General features: G+C 38.0%; 1 protein-coding gene and 1 pseudogene across 1 annotated transcript; one reads left to right on the top strand and one right to left on the bottom strand.

The window, feature by feature from the left end:
- Positions 1–1981: 1981 nt before the first annotated feature.
- On the top strand, positions 1982–9179 carry LOC117416775 (methylcrotonoyl-CoA carboxylase subunit alpha, mitochondrial-like; annotated as a pseudogene).
- A 260-nt stretch (positions 9180–9439) lies between these two features.
- LOC117416998 (uncharacterized) lies at positions 9440–21400 on the bottom strand. The gene is made up of 8 exons (XM_034028567.3): positions 20886–21400; positions 20144–20254; positions 18036–18161; positions 17395–17535; positions 17084–17211; positions 15412–15544; positions 11889–12042; positions 9440–11566 (listed from the first exon to the last, which is right to left on the bottom strand). The coding sequence occupies exons 1-8, from the start codon at positions 21091–21093 to the stop codon at positions 9991–9993; spliced, it is 2577 nt and encodes an 858-aa protein (XP_033884458.3). The 5' UTR covers positions 21094–21400; the 3' UTR covers positions 9440–9990.
- Between the last annotated feature and the right edge of the window lie 368 nt (positions 21401–21768).

Below are 21768 nucleotides of genomic sequence, written 5' to 3'. Positions count from 1 at the left end.
AGTGCAAGAATGTTTGGTTGATATGAACAAAAGAAACATTTCCATTGTATTGTGTGTCTCTGTGACTGGATTGGGCCCGATTATCCTTGTGACTTGTTTGTTGGCCTGGCAACGAGATCCCCAAGACTTTGAAAAGATCTAAGATCAATGCCATCATTGTTCAGAAGGAAAAGGAAAGATACTCATTTACCAGTCACATGCAATACAAAATCCACTCTACTGGTACCAAAACAGTATTGAAACATTTCAACCTACCATTTATTTTAGGTAGGGGTTCATCATTTAATTAATCTATTTGTGTGAAACACATTGCTGGGCAAAGTGGAGTGTTGTGATTTTTGGTTTTGTTTGTCACATCTTTGTTAACCCTTGAGCTTGATTGTTATTTTGGATTTATACAATTGTTTTTTTTTTAGATATATAATTCTCATTGAATTTGTATGTTCTAACGGGATTGCTGGAAAATTTGAAAGCGGAATTAAAGAACAACTTTGTATGTGATTAAATCAGTGATTTTACTGAATGTATCCTTCTTGCTTCTTGTTGCTTATTATTATTATTATTATTATTATTATTATTATTATTATTATTATTATTATTATTATTATTTATTTCTTAGTAGATGCCCTTATCCAGGGTGACTTACAGTCGGAAACAAAAATACATTTCAAGAATCACAGTACAAGTATTAATACAATTAAGGGCAAGATAAAATACAATGACTTCGGTTCTAGATTCACATATGTATTATTTTCTGTTTCGTTCATCATTTCCAGGTATATGTACTCTTGGGAAGAACGCAGTTCCTCCACCGGGGCTAGGCCTTGCTGTATTCCCACTGTGTTGAGTGATCTCGCCGAGTGCCGTGCGCAGCAGTGCGAAATATGAAAGTAAATAATTGTATTGTTGTTGTTGCGTGACCCGATCGCACAACCCAGCTTGCCTGCGTTGTGCTTTGGATTAGCTGCAGCGCAGTTAAAAAAAAAAACAACAACAACAGCAGCCAGTCAGCCATGTATTTCCTCCACCGGAGGCTGTGCCCCGCTGTACAGCAGACTTCACCGGCTGCCACAGCCCGCCCACTCTGGTGTGTCGGGCCTTCAAAAAAAAAAAAAGAAAAAAAAGGGATTTCTCCCCCTGTTGTTTTTACACTCGCCTACCGCGGCTTTAGCCTGTGTGTCTCCCTGGTTTATGCTACGCACTGATCAGATGTGTGACTACACGCTGTCAGGGCAGGCACCGCTGTTTTAGCTGCCCCCCTGTGCTTCGGTACCTCGGTGTACGCTCAGCCCGTGGTAATTCGGTGCCTCTGTGCTTGGTGCACATGTTGCATACGGTGCCTGGTGGGCATAGCGCCTCAGTGCACATGGTGCTTGGTGCATGCGATGCGGTGTACACGGTACTCAGTGCATGTGGTGCGCACGGTGTTAGTGCCTTGGTGCGCGTAGCGCCCTCGGTACAGAGATTAAACACTCATAAATAAACAACCATATTCTTTAATTCAAGACCTTCAGAATTGTATATATTCTCAATCCTCAATTAGTGATGACTTAAGTTTTTTTTTTTTTTTTTTTTTAATGCATGCCAAAAAACAGAAAGCTAAAAAATATGAAGTCAGATCTTTCTGCAATTGGTTACATGTTTTGACACATACGGCTCGTTTAACAACTGGCAACCAACAACCCCCCAGAGCCTGCGACACGCCCCCGTCAAATCGCACTCTGCTAGCATACTTTGCAAATTTTTTTTTTTTACTAAAGTTAGTACTAGCATGAATGTGAACCCAACGTTATCATGATTCTCAGGAATTGGTGTGGTTTATACTAGGCTACGTGCAGAGCTATACCGGTATGTCTTACTCTGAAGAACATGTAGCTCTGCACGTCGTATAAACCACACCAATGCCTGAGAATCATGATAACGTGTTTCATTGTCTCGTTTGCGCAGCTGTTTAATGTTTGTGCTGCCCGAGTTTGTGAACATGGCTGCTGTGAAGGTCCAGAGCTTCCACAGGGAGTGAGGGCAGTGCTGCAACAGTCACTGAGGATAACTTTTGTAAATGTAAATGTCTAAAATAAAGTACCATGGCCACGTTTAAATATTATGCTGAAATATTTGCCAACACAGTTTATGGTTTGTCTGAAAATCTCCCTCAGTCTCACCACCATCCGCACTGTTGTCATAGAGATTACAGTTCTACTGTTGTACTGTGAAGTTACCAGGAAAACAACTGCTGCTCCCTAAATAACGACATTGCAGTTTTTCTGTAAAAAATACTGTTTTTGGTACAGTGGAGTTCATCATTGATTCTCAGCACAATTTCTACTTCATGGAGATGAACACACGTCTCTGAGATGATCACAGGAACGGACCTTGTGGAGTGGCAGCTGAGGGTCCGAATGTTAATAAACATTTATATTAATAAATAGTCCTTATTATATTGTGTTTAAAAGGCCCCTCTGTTTAAGTTATATATCCCAATAAGGGAGATGAAATAGGAAAATAAATGTTGATGTACTTCAGTCATTACAGCACAGTGGAAAATACGCCTTTCCTAAGCACAAAATTCCCAAGATTCAAAATTTAAAACAATCAAAAAAATAAAAGTTGAGAAGCAGTCTGCACAATATGTATGCAGATAGAAGTTTAACCATGTTTAGGTTGTTTATACTGTGTTTCTGGTGAAAAATACTGTAAGCAAGTCATTTTGAAAAATAGTTGCAGAGCTTATTTGCTGGCACCAGAGGGCGCAAGCAACCTCTCACTTGAAACCCAACGAATAAAAGGAAGAAATCTGGAAAGACCTTTTGTAACTTTTGAGTTTGTAAATTATTCCCAACAGGTCTGCAGTCGGTCAATATAGAGTGTACCCTTAGAATGTTTTATTCCTCTGAAAATGTGCTCTTGTGTTTGCACTTGCAATGCTTCAAATTGGACCCATTATGTTCACATGCTTGAATCTTTCATTGCCAATCTCCCCACTGGCAAATTTGTGTTTTAGAATACTATAGTTCTGTAAAATTTTAGACATGCTCATTTTTCACCAGAGGAGTTAAAATATTTTTAGAGATGTGGTGGAGTCAAGGAAATGTGGATAGTGAAATTATTTAAGGATGGTAATTTCATAAAAACAAATGTTTTAAGGAAAAGTGACACTTTATAATTAAAAAAATCCTAATTAAACAAATGATTGCAAGCATTCTGTCCAAGATTTTGGAAAACAGAGACGCATTGAACGGTTTGATCAAGATATACGTGTTCATGATTGATTTATGGGAGTCCAACCATCAAGGGCAACACTATTGGTTTATCGCAGATTAAACTCAGATTTGTAGTTTTTTTACTAATTTATTTTTATCAGGTTGCTGCAGGAGAAAAACTCTCATTGATGCAGGAGGAAATCGATCTGAAGGGTCATTTGTTTGAGGCTAGAATCTACGCCGAAGATCCCAGCAATGATTTCCTACCTGGAGCTGGGCCCCTGCTCCACCTGTCTACTCCAAGAGGGGACGATTTCATTCGGATTGAGACTGGAGTAAGACAAGGCAAACTGATAGTTCAACTCCTAACCATTGCACTCTCCTTTCAGAACAGGACCAGCTGAGTAAAATGACTTCTACACTGAAACAAAGCCAGCCTCTCTAGAGTCTATTAAGAGCAGCACAATTCTTGATTTGTATGTAGTGTGAGAACCTTTGAAGGAGTGATCACATCAATCTGTCACATTTTTACACACATTATATATATATATATATATATATATATATATATATATATATATATATATATATATATATATATATATACACACAGTATATGATAAAAGCTTCTAGGAACGTTTAGATGTTATTATTTATTTCTTAGCAGACACCCTTATCCAGGGCGACTTGTTTGCATGGTTGAATACAGCTCTACAGTGTGTGTGTGGGGGGAGTGTATTAGGAACAGTTACTGTTGCTAAGCGCTGATAAGAGTGCTGACAGTAAGAGTGATGGACGCTCTGAAGCCTAGGGCCTGTCTTGCCGTGACTCCAAGTTAAAAGCCTGTCTGAAGCTACTTTTGTTTGTTAAAAATGTAATTAAAGGAATCTCCTGTATCTGTGTGATTCCTGCCTTCCTCCTTGACAACTCGGACATGCTATCACAGGGATATTATACTGTGTCAAAATTATGATTATGTCTAATGTTAAAAGGTTTACATTTAAGTTGGATTTCTTGGTCCCCAGGTGATGAGGTGTCGGTACACTACGACCCAGTGATTGCTAAGTTAGTGGTTTGGTGAGAGGATCGCTGTGCAGCTTTGAAAAAGCTGAGATACTGTCTGTGACAATAAAATGTAGATACTTTCCTGTGGACAAGCTTTAACAGCTTTTGGTTCATTTCTTTATCAGCTGATGCATTCACTATCGATCTGTTCCCATTACTTTTTTATATTTGCTTTCAATTCTCACTCAATAGAGAGCAAATATTTTACAATCGGTAACCCTACAGAAAACTATATTATCTATCGAAAGTGTGGCCAAGAAAACATCATCAAGGGGAAGGGGAAGGTACAAAAGTTAATAAAATGACATTTGAAGCTACATGACCTTTAAAAAGGAGTCCATCTGATTTATGAAGCCTAATTTTGAATCTCATAGCTTTTTGTCTGTCTGCATTAACAAAATGAACACATTATTTGCACAAACAAAGATAAATCCACATAACTCAATGACCAAAAATGAGCTAGATTTGCAAGTGTCTGGAAAATAGCAGTGGCATGTTTTTGTACGTGATGTCTGGCTTGGACAGATCCTGGGTGGTTTTGGTTGCTGTTTAATTCAGCTCTTTGTTCCTGTCTTGATAGATTGTAGGCCTCAGCACCAACATTGATTTTCTGCTGAGTCTGTCTAGGCACCCAGAGTTTGAGGCTGGCAACGTGCACACCAGCTTCATCCCTCAGCACTACAGTGAGCTCTTTCCAGCCCCCAAGACCACACACAAGGAAGTGTTGTGTCAGGCTGCTTTGGGGCTGATATTGAGGGAGAAAACAATGACAAGTAACTTCAGCACACACTCAGATGGTATGAGCCTGGTGGTGTGATCTTTATTTATATGGTGCTGCCATCTTGTGTGCAAATAAATCTACACACAGACCTATAGTTTAAATAAGTAGCACCATAAACAAGTTTTATGGTGACATCTCATTTCTAGAGACACTGTAAATCTGTATACGGGTCTAGGGAAAAAAAAACTCCACTCAAAACACACCAGAAATCAAATCCAATAATACTTCAATGCTTATTTATGTGTATTTTAATAATAAGAAACTGAAACAGTTTGATTGCATAACCCCATTGAAAAAGGATATAGCATCATAAAGCTATGCTGTATTTTTTTGTATATAACTGAGTTTGCCCCCTAAGTAGATGGTTAATATCATTGTTGCTGCTTTTGTATTTGGACAGCCAACGGTTCTTATTATCCAGATGTTGGTAAGCAGAAGGAGGTGGTTTTATTGCAGTAGATTATTGTTCATTCCAGAGTCTTACTGACTAAAGAGATGGAAAAATACGCTCTTCTCTTTTTGGTTATAGAGTGTATAATCTATACAATATTTGAATATTTTAGAGAAGCAAAGAGAGTTGAAAGTGGCCTGTGGATATCTGCAAGTACGGCATTGCTTTAAAAGCTGAGTATTGTATGTTATTTTAGCCTCTAAAATCTGATTCTGTATTTTCTTTTCAAGACCGATACTCTCCATTCGCTTCAAGTAACGGAAGGAGGGTAAACATTTTATACACCCGAAACCTGACACTGCTGGATGGAGAAAATAGTAAGTGTTAAACCCCAAACGACGACAGACATGATCACTGTACACGATCCATTACCAAATGCCAGAGCAGTTCACAGAACCTGAAGCTATGTGATTCCCAGTACTGGCATCATAGCTTGCTGTATGAGTCTGACACTTCTCTTATTCTATCACAGATGATCTCATCAGACTCATTTTTTGGTCTGCTTTGTTGTTTTCATGATGTCGGTAGATGTACTATTGAAATTGAATAGTCAATTGAAAAACCTAATTTGAAAGACAGCTTTTACACTTCTGTCATCTTTATTTACTCGAACTTCACAGAGCTAAAGTTAATTTTAGATCTGTAATGACATTGTGTGCAATGACATTCAAGCAAAGGGACCTGTTTGAACTTGAATGTGATCTTCCATATCATTGATTAAATGTATGTGTTATGTACACATGCTTGCAGCGTATGTACCACTTTTAAATGTTTTCTTGTGATGAAGTTTGTTTCTATGGAAGCTTGTGACTCTTATAACATGTGAACGCCTTTGTGGATTGATTTGAAAAATGTATATCCCATCGTAAGTGTGGCATGAAAAAAGCAGAGATTTCTATAACAAAATATTCTCCAAACATTTCCTATAGCACTGTTTGTTGTGTATTAAAATATCAGCCTCCTGGATGAAGCTGAAGCCGTAATCTATTTTACAAACATCCGCTTCCCTGTTCTTAATTAGTCTTGGTGCTATTTTCATTGGTTGTCTTATTATTGTGCAGTTAACCTATTAAGTTGTAATACATGCTCTTCAATTGGATAAGTATTTGAAGCTACAGCACTATGAATAAGCCCTCTCTTCCAAATTGCTTACTTTGTTGGAGAAAGAAATGAAGCTGTTGGAACTTCATTTAAACCACAAAGCTAAAAAGCTGTCTGCTTTTATTTGGAATTGGGGGAAGAAATGGTTTGGCCACGATTGTTTTTAAAAACAGCCAACCCCTATTATCATTTTCATCTTCAGATTGACAGAGAGGTGTTCCAGGTATCAGGTGATTTGATCCATGAAGACAAAGCTTTATACCTGAGATGCTCAATAAACAGAGTTGCGTCCAAGCCTAAGCTGGACATCCTGGATAACACTGTCCACTTGTTTCCCATGGTAAACTCAACAAACTCTTTTGTTTGTTGGGTTGCATTGCTAGAACATGACAAACTGCCTTTGCTTTATGTTCATTGTTCCTTGTTGTTTCACTTGGAGGGTCATGCTGAGGTGTCTTTGCCTGTGCCCAAGTTCTTGGCTGGTGTTAGTGCCACCGCAGCGCACAGAGGGACAGTGGCACCCATGACAGGAACTATTGAAAAGGTAGGTTTAATTTCCTAAATGCCCTACAGAACCCAATATCAAAAGCCTCTGTACGGTGTAGGATCGTCTTTGCAGTAAATAAATATTTAAACAAATATTTTTTCATTTTGTATTTCATGTAAAACAAAAGTAAAGTTCATGCATTGGTGTCCTTTATATTACTTTCATGTACTGTATATATTCTATATGAATGAAAATGAGCATAATCATTTTTGCCACTAAATACATTTCATGGAGTGTTTGTTTGAATAACTGAATATTTCATCTGGCGCTATATACATGGTAGTATCAAATAATTTATAACCTAAACCTTCATTGTACATGAGAAATATCATGACTAGACTTACGGTTTCTACTTAAGAGCTGATTTACTAAAAGCTACAATGTTTAAAGATATGTATGTCTGGTCTGTAACACAAAGTCATATATTTTTTTCTCTCAAGCGTGGCACACATGGTAAGACCTATCTTAGACAAAATCCTACTATATACTGCCCTGCACTTTTCAGTTAGTCTTGCACTCAGTCATGCAGTGACCCTAAGCAAGCTGCTTTGTTGGTAGCTGCTATGCTGATTTCTGTCTGTGTACAGCATTAGGGGCTTCCATCTCCCTAGCAGAGGATGTTACAGCAAGTCGGACCCCAGTTCAAGGTTGCAGAGTCATCTCAGTTTCTTTTAGTCTTATTTTAGTCCAACTCCAGTGGTGTAAGCTGTGGTTCTATTCTGGATCTAATGTCTTTGTCTGCTGTGCACCTGGACTGGAATATGAATCTGTCAACTGTAACTTCAGATTTATCATTACAGCATCAGTATCAATCATTGTCACCATTCACTGTGAGGCTACTCAATGTTGTCTTTTCCGCACAGTGTACTCATGACAGATGGGCCAGATTGCCTAACCTAATATTTAGTTTCTACACAAATTACTTCTATATACTCCCATGTATTTGTCTTGTACAATGTTAGTCTGTTTCTGAACATGGTGAGGAACAATGCCTCTGGCTAATCAGGCACGATTCTGGCAGTTGATAGAAACATCTGGAGAACAGGTTTGTAATGAAGCTTGCTTAAGACGGGTTTTAACACAGTTATTGACATTATCAGCATCTAGGATAATAGAGGAACCCTTGTATACGTCACGTTACTGTGGCAGTTTTTTTTTTTTCATGAACTTTATACTGTAATTTATCCCCATGATTTGATACTGACACTCTCATTTAGTTATTTTTGTTCTTTCAGGTATTGGTGAAGGCAGGGGATAAAGTACAGGTTGGAGATCCCTTAATGATCATGCAAGCGATGAAGATGGTGGTAGGAAGATAATTTTTAAGGATTTTCTCAGTTCTTCTGAGTTTCATGACCGGGAAGTTGTTTCTGTAGATCTTTATCACATATCATCCTACATACATAAAATGATGTGAATCTCAAAGGTTAGTACGGGAACCCCCTTTCACCCTCCCTCGCTGTCTTTTTTGTAATACTGATTAGGCTTTCATGTGTTTTCATGGGATGGAAAATGTATGAATATTAGCTTTTTGCCCCAAGATAATAATGGTTAAATTTATTTTTCCTAAAATATCTAAGCATAGTGACGCCCTGTTATTTTTTTCTGATTTGCACTAATGTACATCCATATCATCACACCCTAATTCTGTTCCCTCATGTTTTCCTTTTCACAGCATACTATCCATGCACCGAAAGCAGGAGTCATCAAGAGAGTTTTCTTCAAAGAAGGTTCTCAGGCCAACAGGTATTCACCTCTAATTGAACTGGAGGAAGAACAAGCCAGCTCTGAATGAGCTGCTGGATGCTTTGTGTGTATAGACTCAGAGGTGTAGAAGCTGCACTAATGTGTAATGGGGGTGGAATACGTAATAATATAGGAATGGAGACTAGTGTTTTGAATCCAAATGGACAACCTGGACCTTTTCAAAAATAATGGAATCCATTTTTGGATGTAAAAATGCTTTGTACAGGTTGCCTTATAATTTCTTGAAAACTACAAATAAATATGTTTATTATTCTGTATCAATTATGTTTATGATGGATTTTCAATATGCAGTAGAACCTAATTAATGATATTAACAGTAACTAATAATGCAAAAAAGTAGATATGAACCTTGTAATAAAATAAAAGGTAATTCTAAGACAATGTAAAAGCCTTTATAGTTCATGTTATTTTTTTCATTGAATAATTATGATGATTATGTTTTTCTATATTCAAAATATATTGATTGTTGATGTACAACACAGATTTATTTAACAAATTCACAATGGTCACCAGGAAGTCATCAGGAAATTTTATTTGTGTTACACATTAAAACCCTGAAAAGGTATATAACATACATTAGATACAGGAGATTGACACAGTGCTTAATACAATCAAACAGTTCAAATCTGACATGGACCTACTTGATCTGTAATGTAATTTAAAAAAAAGCCTCCATAGCCAAATACATGGCATTGGTGATGCTAAAATATGACACAATCGAGGCATTACTGTATTTATAAAAGTCACATGTATCTGAAAGTGCATCCTCTCTTCAAATCAATTCAATGGTAAAACTTGCACTTTGAGTGTTTTAGGTATACAGTAGCTGAACAAATCCATTAAAATGACATGCATACAAAATTGCACACAAGCTCTCAGAGTTGAAAACCACATGCAAAAGATGTGTGACCCTTTGGCGTTTATCTTTTTAACTCAATTTGCTTTGTCTGCCAACCTCTCAAGGTATCTAAAACTAGTCCTTAAAGGCAGGTGGTCTTTAGACACAGCTCATTTTTAATACACTGAATTAATGAGGGGAATTGCTATTGATTGATTTGACTGTATATAAATGTAAATATCAGGAAAGCATTATGAGTTCGCTAGCTCGCAGCACTACCCTTGCAGTGACTGTCGATGTCTGATGAACCCCTATTGGCTCGGCATAGCTGTGTACTTTATACTTCCATGGAACAGTCTTTGAGTTCTTGTTTCGCTGCCTGCTGTTGCTCGTACTGGGAACGTGCCACATGCCAGGTAAGCGTGCCTCTTCGGTTAGTGTTTCGGGCTTTGCTACTTCTTGTGCTGGAGCTACGCAGGCAAGCTGGTCCGCAACCTTCTCGTGTTCAGAATGCTTTTGTTCCAGAGCTACTTTAATGCCAACCACAGGGGTGACTGAGAGCTGGGAAGAGACAGGTATTTCTGTACAGCCTTTTATTGGCTCATCTGCGATGGCCTCCACTGGTTGTCTAACAGTTTGTGCGAGTTCAGAAACTGATTGTGTAGCACATTCCTCAGATTTTGCTTTGTGAACCTGGGATATAGCCTCTTTTGTGTTTGACTTGGACCTTTGGCCTGTGCCAGGAAGCATGTCTGCATCATAGCTGGGAGCTGTGGGAGGATTCATTTCAAAGCTGTCTTTAGGAGAAGTCTTTTCACAGAGCTCATGTTCCGGGCTCTTGTCATGTATAACAGAGGCCCTTACTTCTCTGTGCTCTGTAGCTGGAGAGACTTTATCTGCATACAGGGATGGATTGTTGCTGTCTAACCCGTGGTTGGGAATTTCTATAGCTATTTGTTTGGAACAGTTTTGTCTCTCTGTATATGCCAGCTTCGTTTTGTATTGGGTTTCTGTCTGACTAGTTTGGGACTCAGAAACACTGTCGGTCTGAATCTTTGGGGAGGTTGAAATTTCTGTGTTTAACTGTTCAACCTGTGGGTGTATTGTTGGCAATTTGTAAACAAAGATTTGATTTGTGTTGCACGGAACACACTTCAGAGAAACCAGCGCAGCATTTTCAGTCCAGCTTTCTTTCTGTAACTCTTCAGCAGATGTTTGTAACATTGCAGGTGCAGTGTCTACCAGTGGCTCTGTCGGAGCAATTTTGACTTGAGAAATTGCACTTGTGGTGCCCAGCTTTGTAAAAAGTGAGTGGTGGTCTGCTGTCTGTTCATTCAGCTGAGTATGGCGGTTCTCTTGCTTCTCTGAGACTGTAATATTATTTGTGGATTCTGTTTCTTTGGTTATACCCAGCCTGTCTGTGCTTTTATTCTGTCTTTCTGAAGGGCCTTGTTGAGTAGTGTTTTGAGCAAAATTGTTTGCACCATCAGAAGGTTGGACTTTGTTTAAGGTAATCTTCTTCTTTCCTGGCTCATTAAGAATGAGTTTTTCCATTTTATTCTTGATACCGAACTTTGTAAATCTGCACTGTAGGAGCTGAAACCGAGTCAGTCGTGGCTTCGCAGCAGCTTCTTGTTTTTCTTTTGTCTTGCTGTCCGATTCGACGGGTTTAGAGTTGTCCTTTTCCAGTAAGGCCATGTAGTTGAGAAGGTTATTGATTTCATCCACTGTGCGCTTGCTGGCTAACTTTCTGACAATCTGTCTTAAACTGGTAGAATTCTCACAGGCTGATATATAATCTTTGCAGAGACACGAGCTGAAATAAAAAAAGACTTCATGTTTTGTATTTTTGTATACAGGGTTATTCAAACATTGAAAGTAATAAGTAGAATTTGAAAGCCGATATCTTCAGTCAAATTGCCTCACACATTCTATATTCATGGAGGAAATATGAATATGATAAAAGACAAAGTCACTTGAAGGCAAGATTACCTGCCTTGACTTTTTGCTGGAATAGTTAGTAAGCTTGGCAAATAAAAATAGAAGCTAAAACAACAATGGAGAGATACACATAACACACATAACAAGAATAATTAATTTATAAAGTGTGTATTAGAGTAATGTTATCTATTAATTACCTTTCCCCATGAGCAACAAGATATAGCCTCTTGCCCAGTCTTTCCAGCTGTTCCTTTAACCTCAGGTTTTGTAGGATACATTTGGGAACGTTTTCAATCCCATACAAAAGGCCATACAAGCATCCAGCTATGGCGCCTGTAGATTCACTGTCTCCTGCAGAACCAAACGTTTAATGGCATTATTAAATTAACAGAGGATTCAGTTAGACACAAAGGACTCTACTCTTTACTCCAAATTCTCATTAGCACATCAGCATATTAACACAGAACGGCAGAAACGCACCCAACTACAAATAAATACTTGAATTAGGGTCTTGTATTACAAATTCATGAGAATTGCAGCCAGTTAATTTCCTTTATGGCCTTCTTGATGAAATGAAATGCTTGTAAAACTTACTGCTGCACTGTATACTGTATATTGTTGCAGTTTAAAAAACAAATAGGACAGACTCTGTGAATAATTGTTGTGCGTCCCTGTGAAAATGCTGCGCTGTGCTGTGTTTGATAATGTCTTGATGACAGCACTAGATGAAAGTATATATTGTATATGCAGTTACACTTGCGTCGGCTACAGTGTCTTTCGTGGGGTTTCCATGCAGTTTGTGGCCGAAAAAAACGTCCAAAGAAAGGGATAGAGTAAATCTCATTTACTTGTGTAAATGACAAAAAACACGGGAAAATCCACGCCCAGTTTTGCATGGAAACCCGCATTTGACATGTAAATGCTAATGAGGAAGGACGCAGGTCAGTTGTGGATTCCAAGATGGTAGAAAGTAGTGGCTGATGGGCGGTTTTATGGTTAGCAGTGGTGTAGTTCACCTTAATGATGCGGGCAGCCTTTTTTTATTATTGTTTTTTGCTGTGTCTTGTCTGTCATGTTGTATATCTCTTGTGGGTTTACAGTTCTGTATAAAACCCCTAGCCATGAACTACGTTATACCCTTGTTATACTATTAAAGCAGCTGTTTGAGAATACCCTTGCTGTAAAAACTACGCTAAAGTTAAACACGAAGAGCAAGTGAGCTGCTTACTAAGTCTGTAACTGATTTCCCTTGCTTTTGATCCCAGCTATGTCTAAAGACAACGCGTGTCCGCCCTCCACTCAAAATCGCTGGAGCGAGGAGGAAACCTGGGCATTAATAAGTATAGTTAGTAACTTGGATGTGTTGAGCCAGCTTGATCATCCGAAACAGCACAACAAGCGTGTACCAACAAGTGGTTGATACCCTCTAAGAAAGAGGAATAGAGTGCACAGTCCCACAAGCTAGGGACAAATTGAAACCGTCCTACCTGCAGGAACGAGCAAGAAGGTGCCGTTCGAGAGAGGGATGGTCCTGCAGAGCAATGCTTTTTGCTTCAGTTACATCTGGCATAGCTATGTATGTGTTGCAGTGCCTCTGAACAAGGGAGTTGACAAACTTGTAAATACAGCAATTAACTGGTTTTATGCACCCCAAACACATTGCCAACTACCCTGTACTCAGCTGAGTAACCCTAACCCTGTACTCAGCTGAGGAGGCCAGCCTATGCTATTACAGTGTCATTCTGACTTCATAACCACCCTGCATTAAGTGGCAGTGACTCGACTGAGAGACCTAAAGGAAAGGGCTCTGTCCACAAGATTAAGAGCTGGGATTAGTTTGAGAAGAAAGTGATGCATTTATGATGAGCATTAATTTAGTTTTCTATGATCAGCCACTGTCACAATTTGACAGTGGCTGACAGTGGGATTAGTTTGAGAAACTAAATATAAATTTACCACAAATATATCACATAACCTAAGGGTTATTATATATATATATATATATATATATATATATATATATATATATATATATATATATATATATAGTAAAAGATTGCACCCACACGGGTTCGTTGCCCCTTTAAAAACACGACGCAGCACACACAGGAATGGATTTTTCTGCGCGATTGCGCTATTTTTTTAAATTAACAACAACAAAACAAACAAAACAGAAACAAATACCTAACTCCATTTTGGAGCACTGACTACACAGGTAATATATATACAAATATATATGAAATGGGTCTTTTAAATAATCTATCCTGATTGGTCAAAATAGGTCACATGGGGGTGTGAATATTACAGCATATTCCTTGAACCTTTTTTCAAAAAGGGGCTAATCACCTGTAGATATCCATATGCCACTAGAATTTTTAAGAAAAAAAAACATATCCATATTTAAATTTATATTAATAAACATGACTAACCACATCTAATATGTATTTAAATTTGCAATAAAGATGACTGACGAGGTATATCAATTTTGATCTTTTGGGAAACCAAACTCTAGATGAGATTTTGGATGAGTCTGAATAAGACATCAACACTTATTCAAGTGGTGAAAAAAAAGTAATATTGCTAGGCATCGAACTTACCGAAGCACAGCTTCTGGACACAGAAAAAGAAAAGGAAAAAAAAAATACACAGAAGTCCACTGCCTGGGCATCGGGTGTCCTTTTTATGCCACTAGTATTTCAGTATTTCAAAATGCAAACAACATCTTTGTTGCCACTGAGAAATGGTACCGCAAATCTGGCATGGATACCTCCTGTCAATACTCCTGGATCACAAAGGACGATTAAAAAAATATAAATAAATAAATCTTCCCCAACACTGCTGCAGGTCTTTTGAGAAAGGTTTGTTTTGATGTTCTACTAAATATGGCTAGACATGGCAAAGGAGGTCTGCGTGATTGTCCTGCTGCACTTCCTCAGACAACGACAAGGACAACAATGAATCAAACACCACGTTGCTCGAAATCGCTTGCTGCAGCTCCACCTACTGTTCAGAATGAACATCTAAAAAAAGGTTTTGCGTGGCCGATGCAGATCCACATTATAAACACATAAGCATAACAATAGTGTGTAACGTCTTCAGGTAGGGTTTAAAAAAAAAAAAGTTCTGCAGAGTGTTTTCGATTCAAAGGGAATTGTCGTTTTTTAACTGGCCAATTATGTATGTTTTGCCTCATCTCAATTTAAAACTTTTAAACCTCAATATCAGTAGATCGAAGAATTGTAACAAGAGGGATTTTTTTAAAACACTACCTGAAGACGTTACACACTATTGTTATTCTTTATTATGTGGATCTGCATCGGTCACGCAAAACTCACCTGTCTACAGCTTAAAAGGCGATAATTTTTTTTAAATTGAAAGCACTTTGGCGATTATACACACAACACAACCTAATTGTGTAATTTAAAAGTTTAACCGGCTTTAAATTGAAATGTGTCGGTTCAGTGAGACCGTAAAGGAAAATTATTTGGAACTGCTCTATTCGTCCCATCCCTAATATATATATATATATATATATATATATATATATATATATATATATATATATATATAGAGCCTGTTTGCCACTACAAGGTGGTCATAATGCCACTGATCTATTTGTAATTTAATTGGTGCTGTACCCAAAGACTAGAGCTAAACATAGTGCTCATAAAGCACATGATGACATTATCTGCTTAATCTCATGCCCTGAATGTAACCTACCTCCATGAATCATGGCCCTTTGACAGAGTTGGTTCCAGTCATTGCCAGCAGCCAGCAAGGCATCATAGATGATGAGTGTAATTTCAAGACCCTTTCTTCTTCCAGACGACTCTGAACCCCAGCGTTTGTACAGCTGTCAAACAACAATCACCCAGTAGGTTAAATACAACTCAAGGGAAACTTTGTAATGGACTGTAGAACCTGCTGCCATTATCGTTCATCAACTCAACCCGGCCTTATTCACTGCAGTGGAACAATGGCGTCATAGTTTCCACAGCTGTAGATTAATTAAAGGTGATTGACATTTTGTTTTTAATCTTAGCCAATGCCCATGTCAACTATATCAGATCTGCAGGCTTTTTCCTGAAACGATTTTAACAGAACGCCAATTTTGTTTTGTTCCTGAGCTAGAAAAACTTGAAAATATGATTCATAACCTCCAATACTAAAACTGCTGCAGGTGGTAGCACAAGCATGCCTATTTGGGTCATGTGATACAGGGGAAGCGTCAATCAAAACATGCAGGACCGCTTCATGACCAGCATTATTTCCCCATAGTGGCGAGCAGGTTCAAATAATCGAAGTCGAATTGCAGCTAACTTAAAGTATGTGTAATGCATGTGGTGGCTGGTTTACTATTCAGTGTTGTATTATCTTTTGTCCCAGCCAATACAAAAAACAAGGAAGTCATTTGAAAAGGTGCATTGTTGACGTTTGAATAAATATTTTACCATCAGCCAAACAGATACCCTATTCTTTTATTGTGTTGCTCTGGCTGGCTTGATTTTAGCTCACCGTGACTGGCAGAAGAAGTAACTATACGTTTCTCAGGGAGTTTAACAAATACATAAATTACGGAATAACCATACATTTTAAATATACAACATAACATCTTACTTATGTGTTAGTTACATTTTAAACACAACAAAAGGTGATGTTTTTGTAATAGTAATTATATATTTAATATGTATTAAAAAAATGTATTTTACTTTTATTTTTCACGTGTTAAACATAGAGTGGAATCAACAGTTGTTTTATTGACCCTTTAAATTTTAATGGTACTTTTTCCAAGTAACTTTTCAATAGATTTTCACTTTTGCCATTAAGCCAGTGTTATATATGACAATGACTGGCTACAAGAACTGAAGAGCAGCTAATGGGGCAGCAGTGGGCAGGAGTAGTGGTTAGGCCTCTGGACTCTTGACTGGAGGGTTGTGGGTTCAATCCCAGGTGGGGGACACTGCTGCTGTACCCTTGAGCAAGGTACTTTACCTAGATTGCTCCAGTAAAAACCCAACTGTATAAATGGGTAATTGTATGTAAAAAATAATGTGATATCTGTATAATGTGAAATAATGTATAATGTGTATAATGTGAAATAATGCGATATCTTGTAACAATTGTGAGTCGCCCTGGATAAGGGCGTCTGCTAAGAAATAAATAATAATAATAATACCGAACTCAGGTTAAAGCACCCAGAAACAGACTATATCAAGTAAAGAAACAAAACAATATTATGTGCAATAAGAACCAATTGGACTGGCGGCAAACATCAAAAAACGATATGAAAATCTGAAGCTACTTCCTCTTATATTTTTCCAAAGACCTGTATTTCACCTTCATGGCTTGTGCCCTCTGCTCAATTCCCATAGTTCACGCTGCTCAGCATTACCTTGTGTCTTTCCTTGGCATCGTAGTTTTCTGGAAAGACAGGATTGTCACAGCCATCCTTGTCAATTGTTCTGTGCTGGAGGTAGAACTGCCACTTGGCTTCAAAGTAAAACCAGTTTTCACTATAATCTAGTGAGAGAGAAATAAAAGCATACAAGGATTATCAAGTTTTATTATCAACTTTCATGAACATGTTGTACAATTTTGTTATAGGGAATATTGCTAAATTTACATTATTTATTGACAAAAATAAAATTTTGGTTTGCAACCTCTGCTAACAAATCTTCACGCTAAAAGCTATTTCTGTTGTACCTGAAAATAGTGCTATCTTCTTTCTACAGTATTCCTCTGCCTGCGGCATCACACCCAGCATCATTCGCCCCCACTGGGACACAGGCTTCTCTTGTATAGCATATGATGTGAAGAGTGCTGTACATAGAGACCCCAGGAAACCTGCCAAAGAGACATGCAAGCCATTCATTCAGCATCTGATAGAAGACATGCCTTCATAAAGATTAGAGTTTGCTACTTGGGACACAGCGTTGTGAATTAGTAACCTTTCAAACATGTTGTATGACTACGAATAGCTACAATGTTTATTTTAAATGATTATAATTATTTCAATGTTCTAGCTGGTTTTATTATGAAAAGTTACTGAACCGATATGAAAAAACACACACTATACTAAAACATACAAACTAGACCCTCTGTCTAAATTAAACATTTACTTAGTTGTATGTAAGACTGTTGCCTGAATTATATTCAGTTGCTCGTTTTTGTTGATATGGATATACTACTGCTGTGCGTCCCCAAGCACTAAACATACACTGCACATACACTTAACAGATTACAGCTCTGCTCTGTCAAATTGTTCTATTAATATAAATTTCAAGCATTCTGGTGCAGTAACAACCCACACAGCTCCTATTGAAAGAATTTGCCTGGTCCATTACCTGCAGGGTAACTGTGCGTCATTCGACCACATTCAATGCTTGCTTGAATAAGGTCATACAGTTGCTCGGGTTTTGAATAGCACATTCCTATGCACATGCCTCTTCCAGCAGCTACACATTTAGGTTCTGTAAATATAAAAGCAGATGAGTTTGTTTTAAAAAAAAAAGTACTAAAACAAAACTTGCATTATTGTGTATAAAATTAAACATTTTACTGAGCGGTGTGAAGGTGATTATAGAAGCAGCAATAAGCAATAACCCTATAGGTGTCATTCATGGGTTTTCCGTGAAATGGCGATGCGCGTGCACGTTTGGGAGAATTACTGTTTGTGACAGTAGGGAGCGATAGGGAAGATCTCATTTACTCGTGTAAATGACGAAACACACAGGAAAATCCACGCCCAGTTTCGCATTGAAACCCACATTTCATGTGTAAATGTTAATGAGTGTGTTTATCCTTAAGTGACATCACTATAAATATTGGAAGGGAGCAGGTCAGTTGTAACTGTGGATTCCAAGATGGCAGAATGTAGTGGCTGATGGGCGGTTTTATGGTTAGCAGTGGTGTAGTTCACCTTAATGATAATGCGGGCGGCTTTTTTTTATTATTGTTTTTTGCTGTGTCTGGCCTGTCATGTTGTATATCTCTTGTGGGTTTACAGTTCTGTATAAAACCCCTAGCCATGAACTGCATTATACCCTTGTTATACTATTAAAGCAGCTGTTTGAGAATACCCTTGCTGTAAAAACTACGCTAAAGTTATACACGAAGAGCAAGTGAGCTGCTTACTAAATGTCTGTAACTGAATTCCCTTGCTTTTGATCCCAGCTGTGTCCAAAGACAACGTGTGTCCGCCCTCCACTTAAAATCGCTGGAGCGAGGAGGAAACCCGGGTATTAATAAGTATAGTCAGTGACTTGGATGTGTTGAGCCAGCTCGATCGCCTGAAACAGCGCAACAAGCATGAGTACCAACATCAGAAAGAGGAATGGAGCACACAGTCCTACCTGCAGGAACTAGCAGAGCAATGCTTTTTGCTTCAGTTACACCTGGCATAGCTTTACCAGTTCCACTATAATGCAGAATGTTGCCCTGGTGACACGAAGTGACTATCCACTGCAGATCTGTGAAAGAGTGATGCAGCACAACTTCTTCCCACCAGCAAGATGGACGAGTATGTGTCCTAACCGTCCTTTCGTTAGCCATTGGCATTAGATAACAAGGCATAAGGATTTGCTGGTAGAGGATGTTTGGAGGTTCAAGCTCCCGAAACAAAGGGAAAACATCCACTGTTCCCAATCCAGACAGCCTTGGGAGCATACGTGGAAGATGTGTGGCACAGAGCTTTAGAATCCTAAGTCTCTGCTGGTTTTCAGCCATGGTGTTCTGCAATACCTGTGTTGTTCAGTTTCATTTTATACCTCCCAGGTCATTTTTAATGAATGAGTCGTAAGATAAATGAGTTGAAACGGAATAAATACTAACGCCATGCCACCCCGCCAATGACATTTAAAAAGCAGTAAAACATATTACTAACCAACCGGCTTAGATTCACTCGGGTACCAGTTCTCTGTGCATGGAAACCACATTTTCACAAAATGTCACTAGTAATCTTCAAAAACAGCACGAGTACTTTACGCATAGCTAATTTACATATCAACTCCCACGCCCCCTTTATTTGCATGACGTCGAGTGAAAAGCCTGGTTTACTCAGACTCAGAGTAAAAAAAAAACTTAGCGAATGGAAAACTAAAAAAGCATTTTACCCGAGGCATTTTTCTCGCAAATGTCTCGAGCTAAAAAAAAAAAAACAACACACGCATGGAAACTCCACCACTGTTATAAACAAAAACGACATATCTAATGTTGCCTTTGCAATAAAAACGCAGGGATCATGTTCATTACAAAATAAAATAAATACAAAAAAAAAAAATACTAATTAAATACCAATACATTGAACAAGAGCTGTATGTAAGTGACCAGACAGGTGCTAAAACAGACCACTGTTAAAATTAGTCCATACAGACGACAGGTTTACAAGAATGTGATGCTGTATTTTTGATGGGTTATTGTAAATTATAAATTCAGACATAGTTAAACCACTTACCGGGGTCAGAAGGACCATGCCCCAAATCTTCACTGCTATTTTGAAATCCGGCCACTGCGATGAGGTATTTTTTTGCAAATTCTTTGTAAAATGACTGCCAGCTGTCCAAACCTGAGCCAGAATAAATTGGATGAGGTGATTAAGAACATGCAGTGGGCTTGTTATTTATTTTTTACCATTGTTTAAAATAAGTTCTTAACAAGCATATTTTGTTACGACAACCCACTGAAACACACATATTTATATTAACTATGAAGTAATAATGAATGGACAATTGTGAACAATTATTTTTATTGATTTTTTTTCTTCTTTTCCCTAACCCTTTGGGAAGCAGTTTTCTTTAACTATTATTGTTATTATTATATTTTTTATGTGGTATTTTTTTATTTATTTATTTTTTTTACCATGCATCTTCTACCGTACTTTGGACAAATGGTGCCAAAATAAACAATTACATTTCATTTTGCTACTGTATAAGTTTACAACTTTGCAGTAGCCTATTTGTACTGCAGTACTTTTTTGTTAGTGCACAAATTCTAGATTTATACTCACAATTGCTTAATATCCTTTAAAGAAATAAGAAGAATTAAACGGGTGACATTGTTTCACATTTGATCACACTGTAGTACTGCTTATACAACCGACCTTATCAAAATCCCAAATTCTTAAAATATATATATATTATATATATAACACGACTTCAAAAGAGATGTGTGTTTTTAAAATGAAAATGCCCCAATACCTGCAGTAAGAACTTCAGCCGTTGCCATGAGCATTAATATATTCAAGGGAACTTTCCATTTAGCAGGCGGCTGAACTTTGTCAAGATAATGCGTGTCCTCAAACTCCTTTAATTTCTGTAAACATTTCCAATAGCCCTGGTGCTTGTTTTGGTACCCCACTGCATTACCGACTTCCACGAGAACCATTGCTGCTTTATACTTTTCCATTTCAAAATGAACTCTGCGTTCAGTCCTTAACGCTTAAGATTTACTGAGACCCAGCTAGCCTACTGGCACACTGGTGTGTATTCTAGTTAGTGGAAGTATAGTGTTGCAAAGGCACCAGCGTTGTGCTCACACTCTGTTTACCTTGAATTGCTGATGCACTAATAATAGCAATACATTTTTATAATATTACCTTACCCATATGTACTTTCAAGACAAACATTTCTGCTTGCTCTCAGGTATCTGGTTACTTCAAGCCTACATTTTTCATTTTGGAATATGTGAGTTAGTTCAGTCCCTGCTGTCAGCTGGCATTACTTAGATATCTCAATGTCTTCTCTGTAAGTTACATTTATCATAAATTATATTTATTATGATGACTGCATCACTATTTAGTAGCTTTTTTCCCCCTGTGACACCACAATAAGCTCACCTATAGTGACACTGCATTGCATATTTTGTGATGTTTAGCATATAAAGCATGTTAACATTAAAAGCAAATACTTGGCACAGCAGGATACTGTTGATGTTGGCATGTCCCGTGATCAAGTTATACAGCTAATCCTCTAAACCCCTTAATGGTCTCACCTTCAGCTTACTGAGGCTTAGTCAGATGGTGCACAGAAGAAGGGTGTGCACTTGGTAGTTATGAATGTCACCACTTTTGAAATATAAACT

Source organism: Acipenser ruthenus, chromosome 12 (genome assembly GCF_902713425.1).
Source record: "Acipenser ruthenus chromosome 12, fAciRut3.2 maternal haplotype, whole genome shotgun sequence".
Taxonomy (NCBI): Eukaryota; Metazoa; Chordata; class Actinopteri; order Acipenseriformes; family Acipenseridae; genus Acipenser; species Acipenser ruthenus.
The sequence above is the reverse complement of the archived record's forward strand: the minus strand, read 5'-3'. Positions and strand labels throughout refer to the sequence as shown.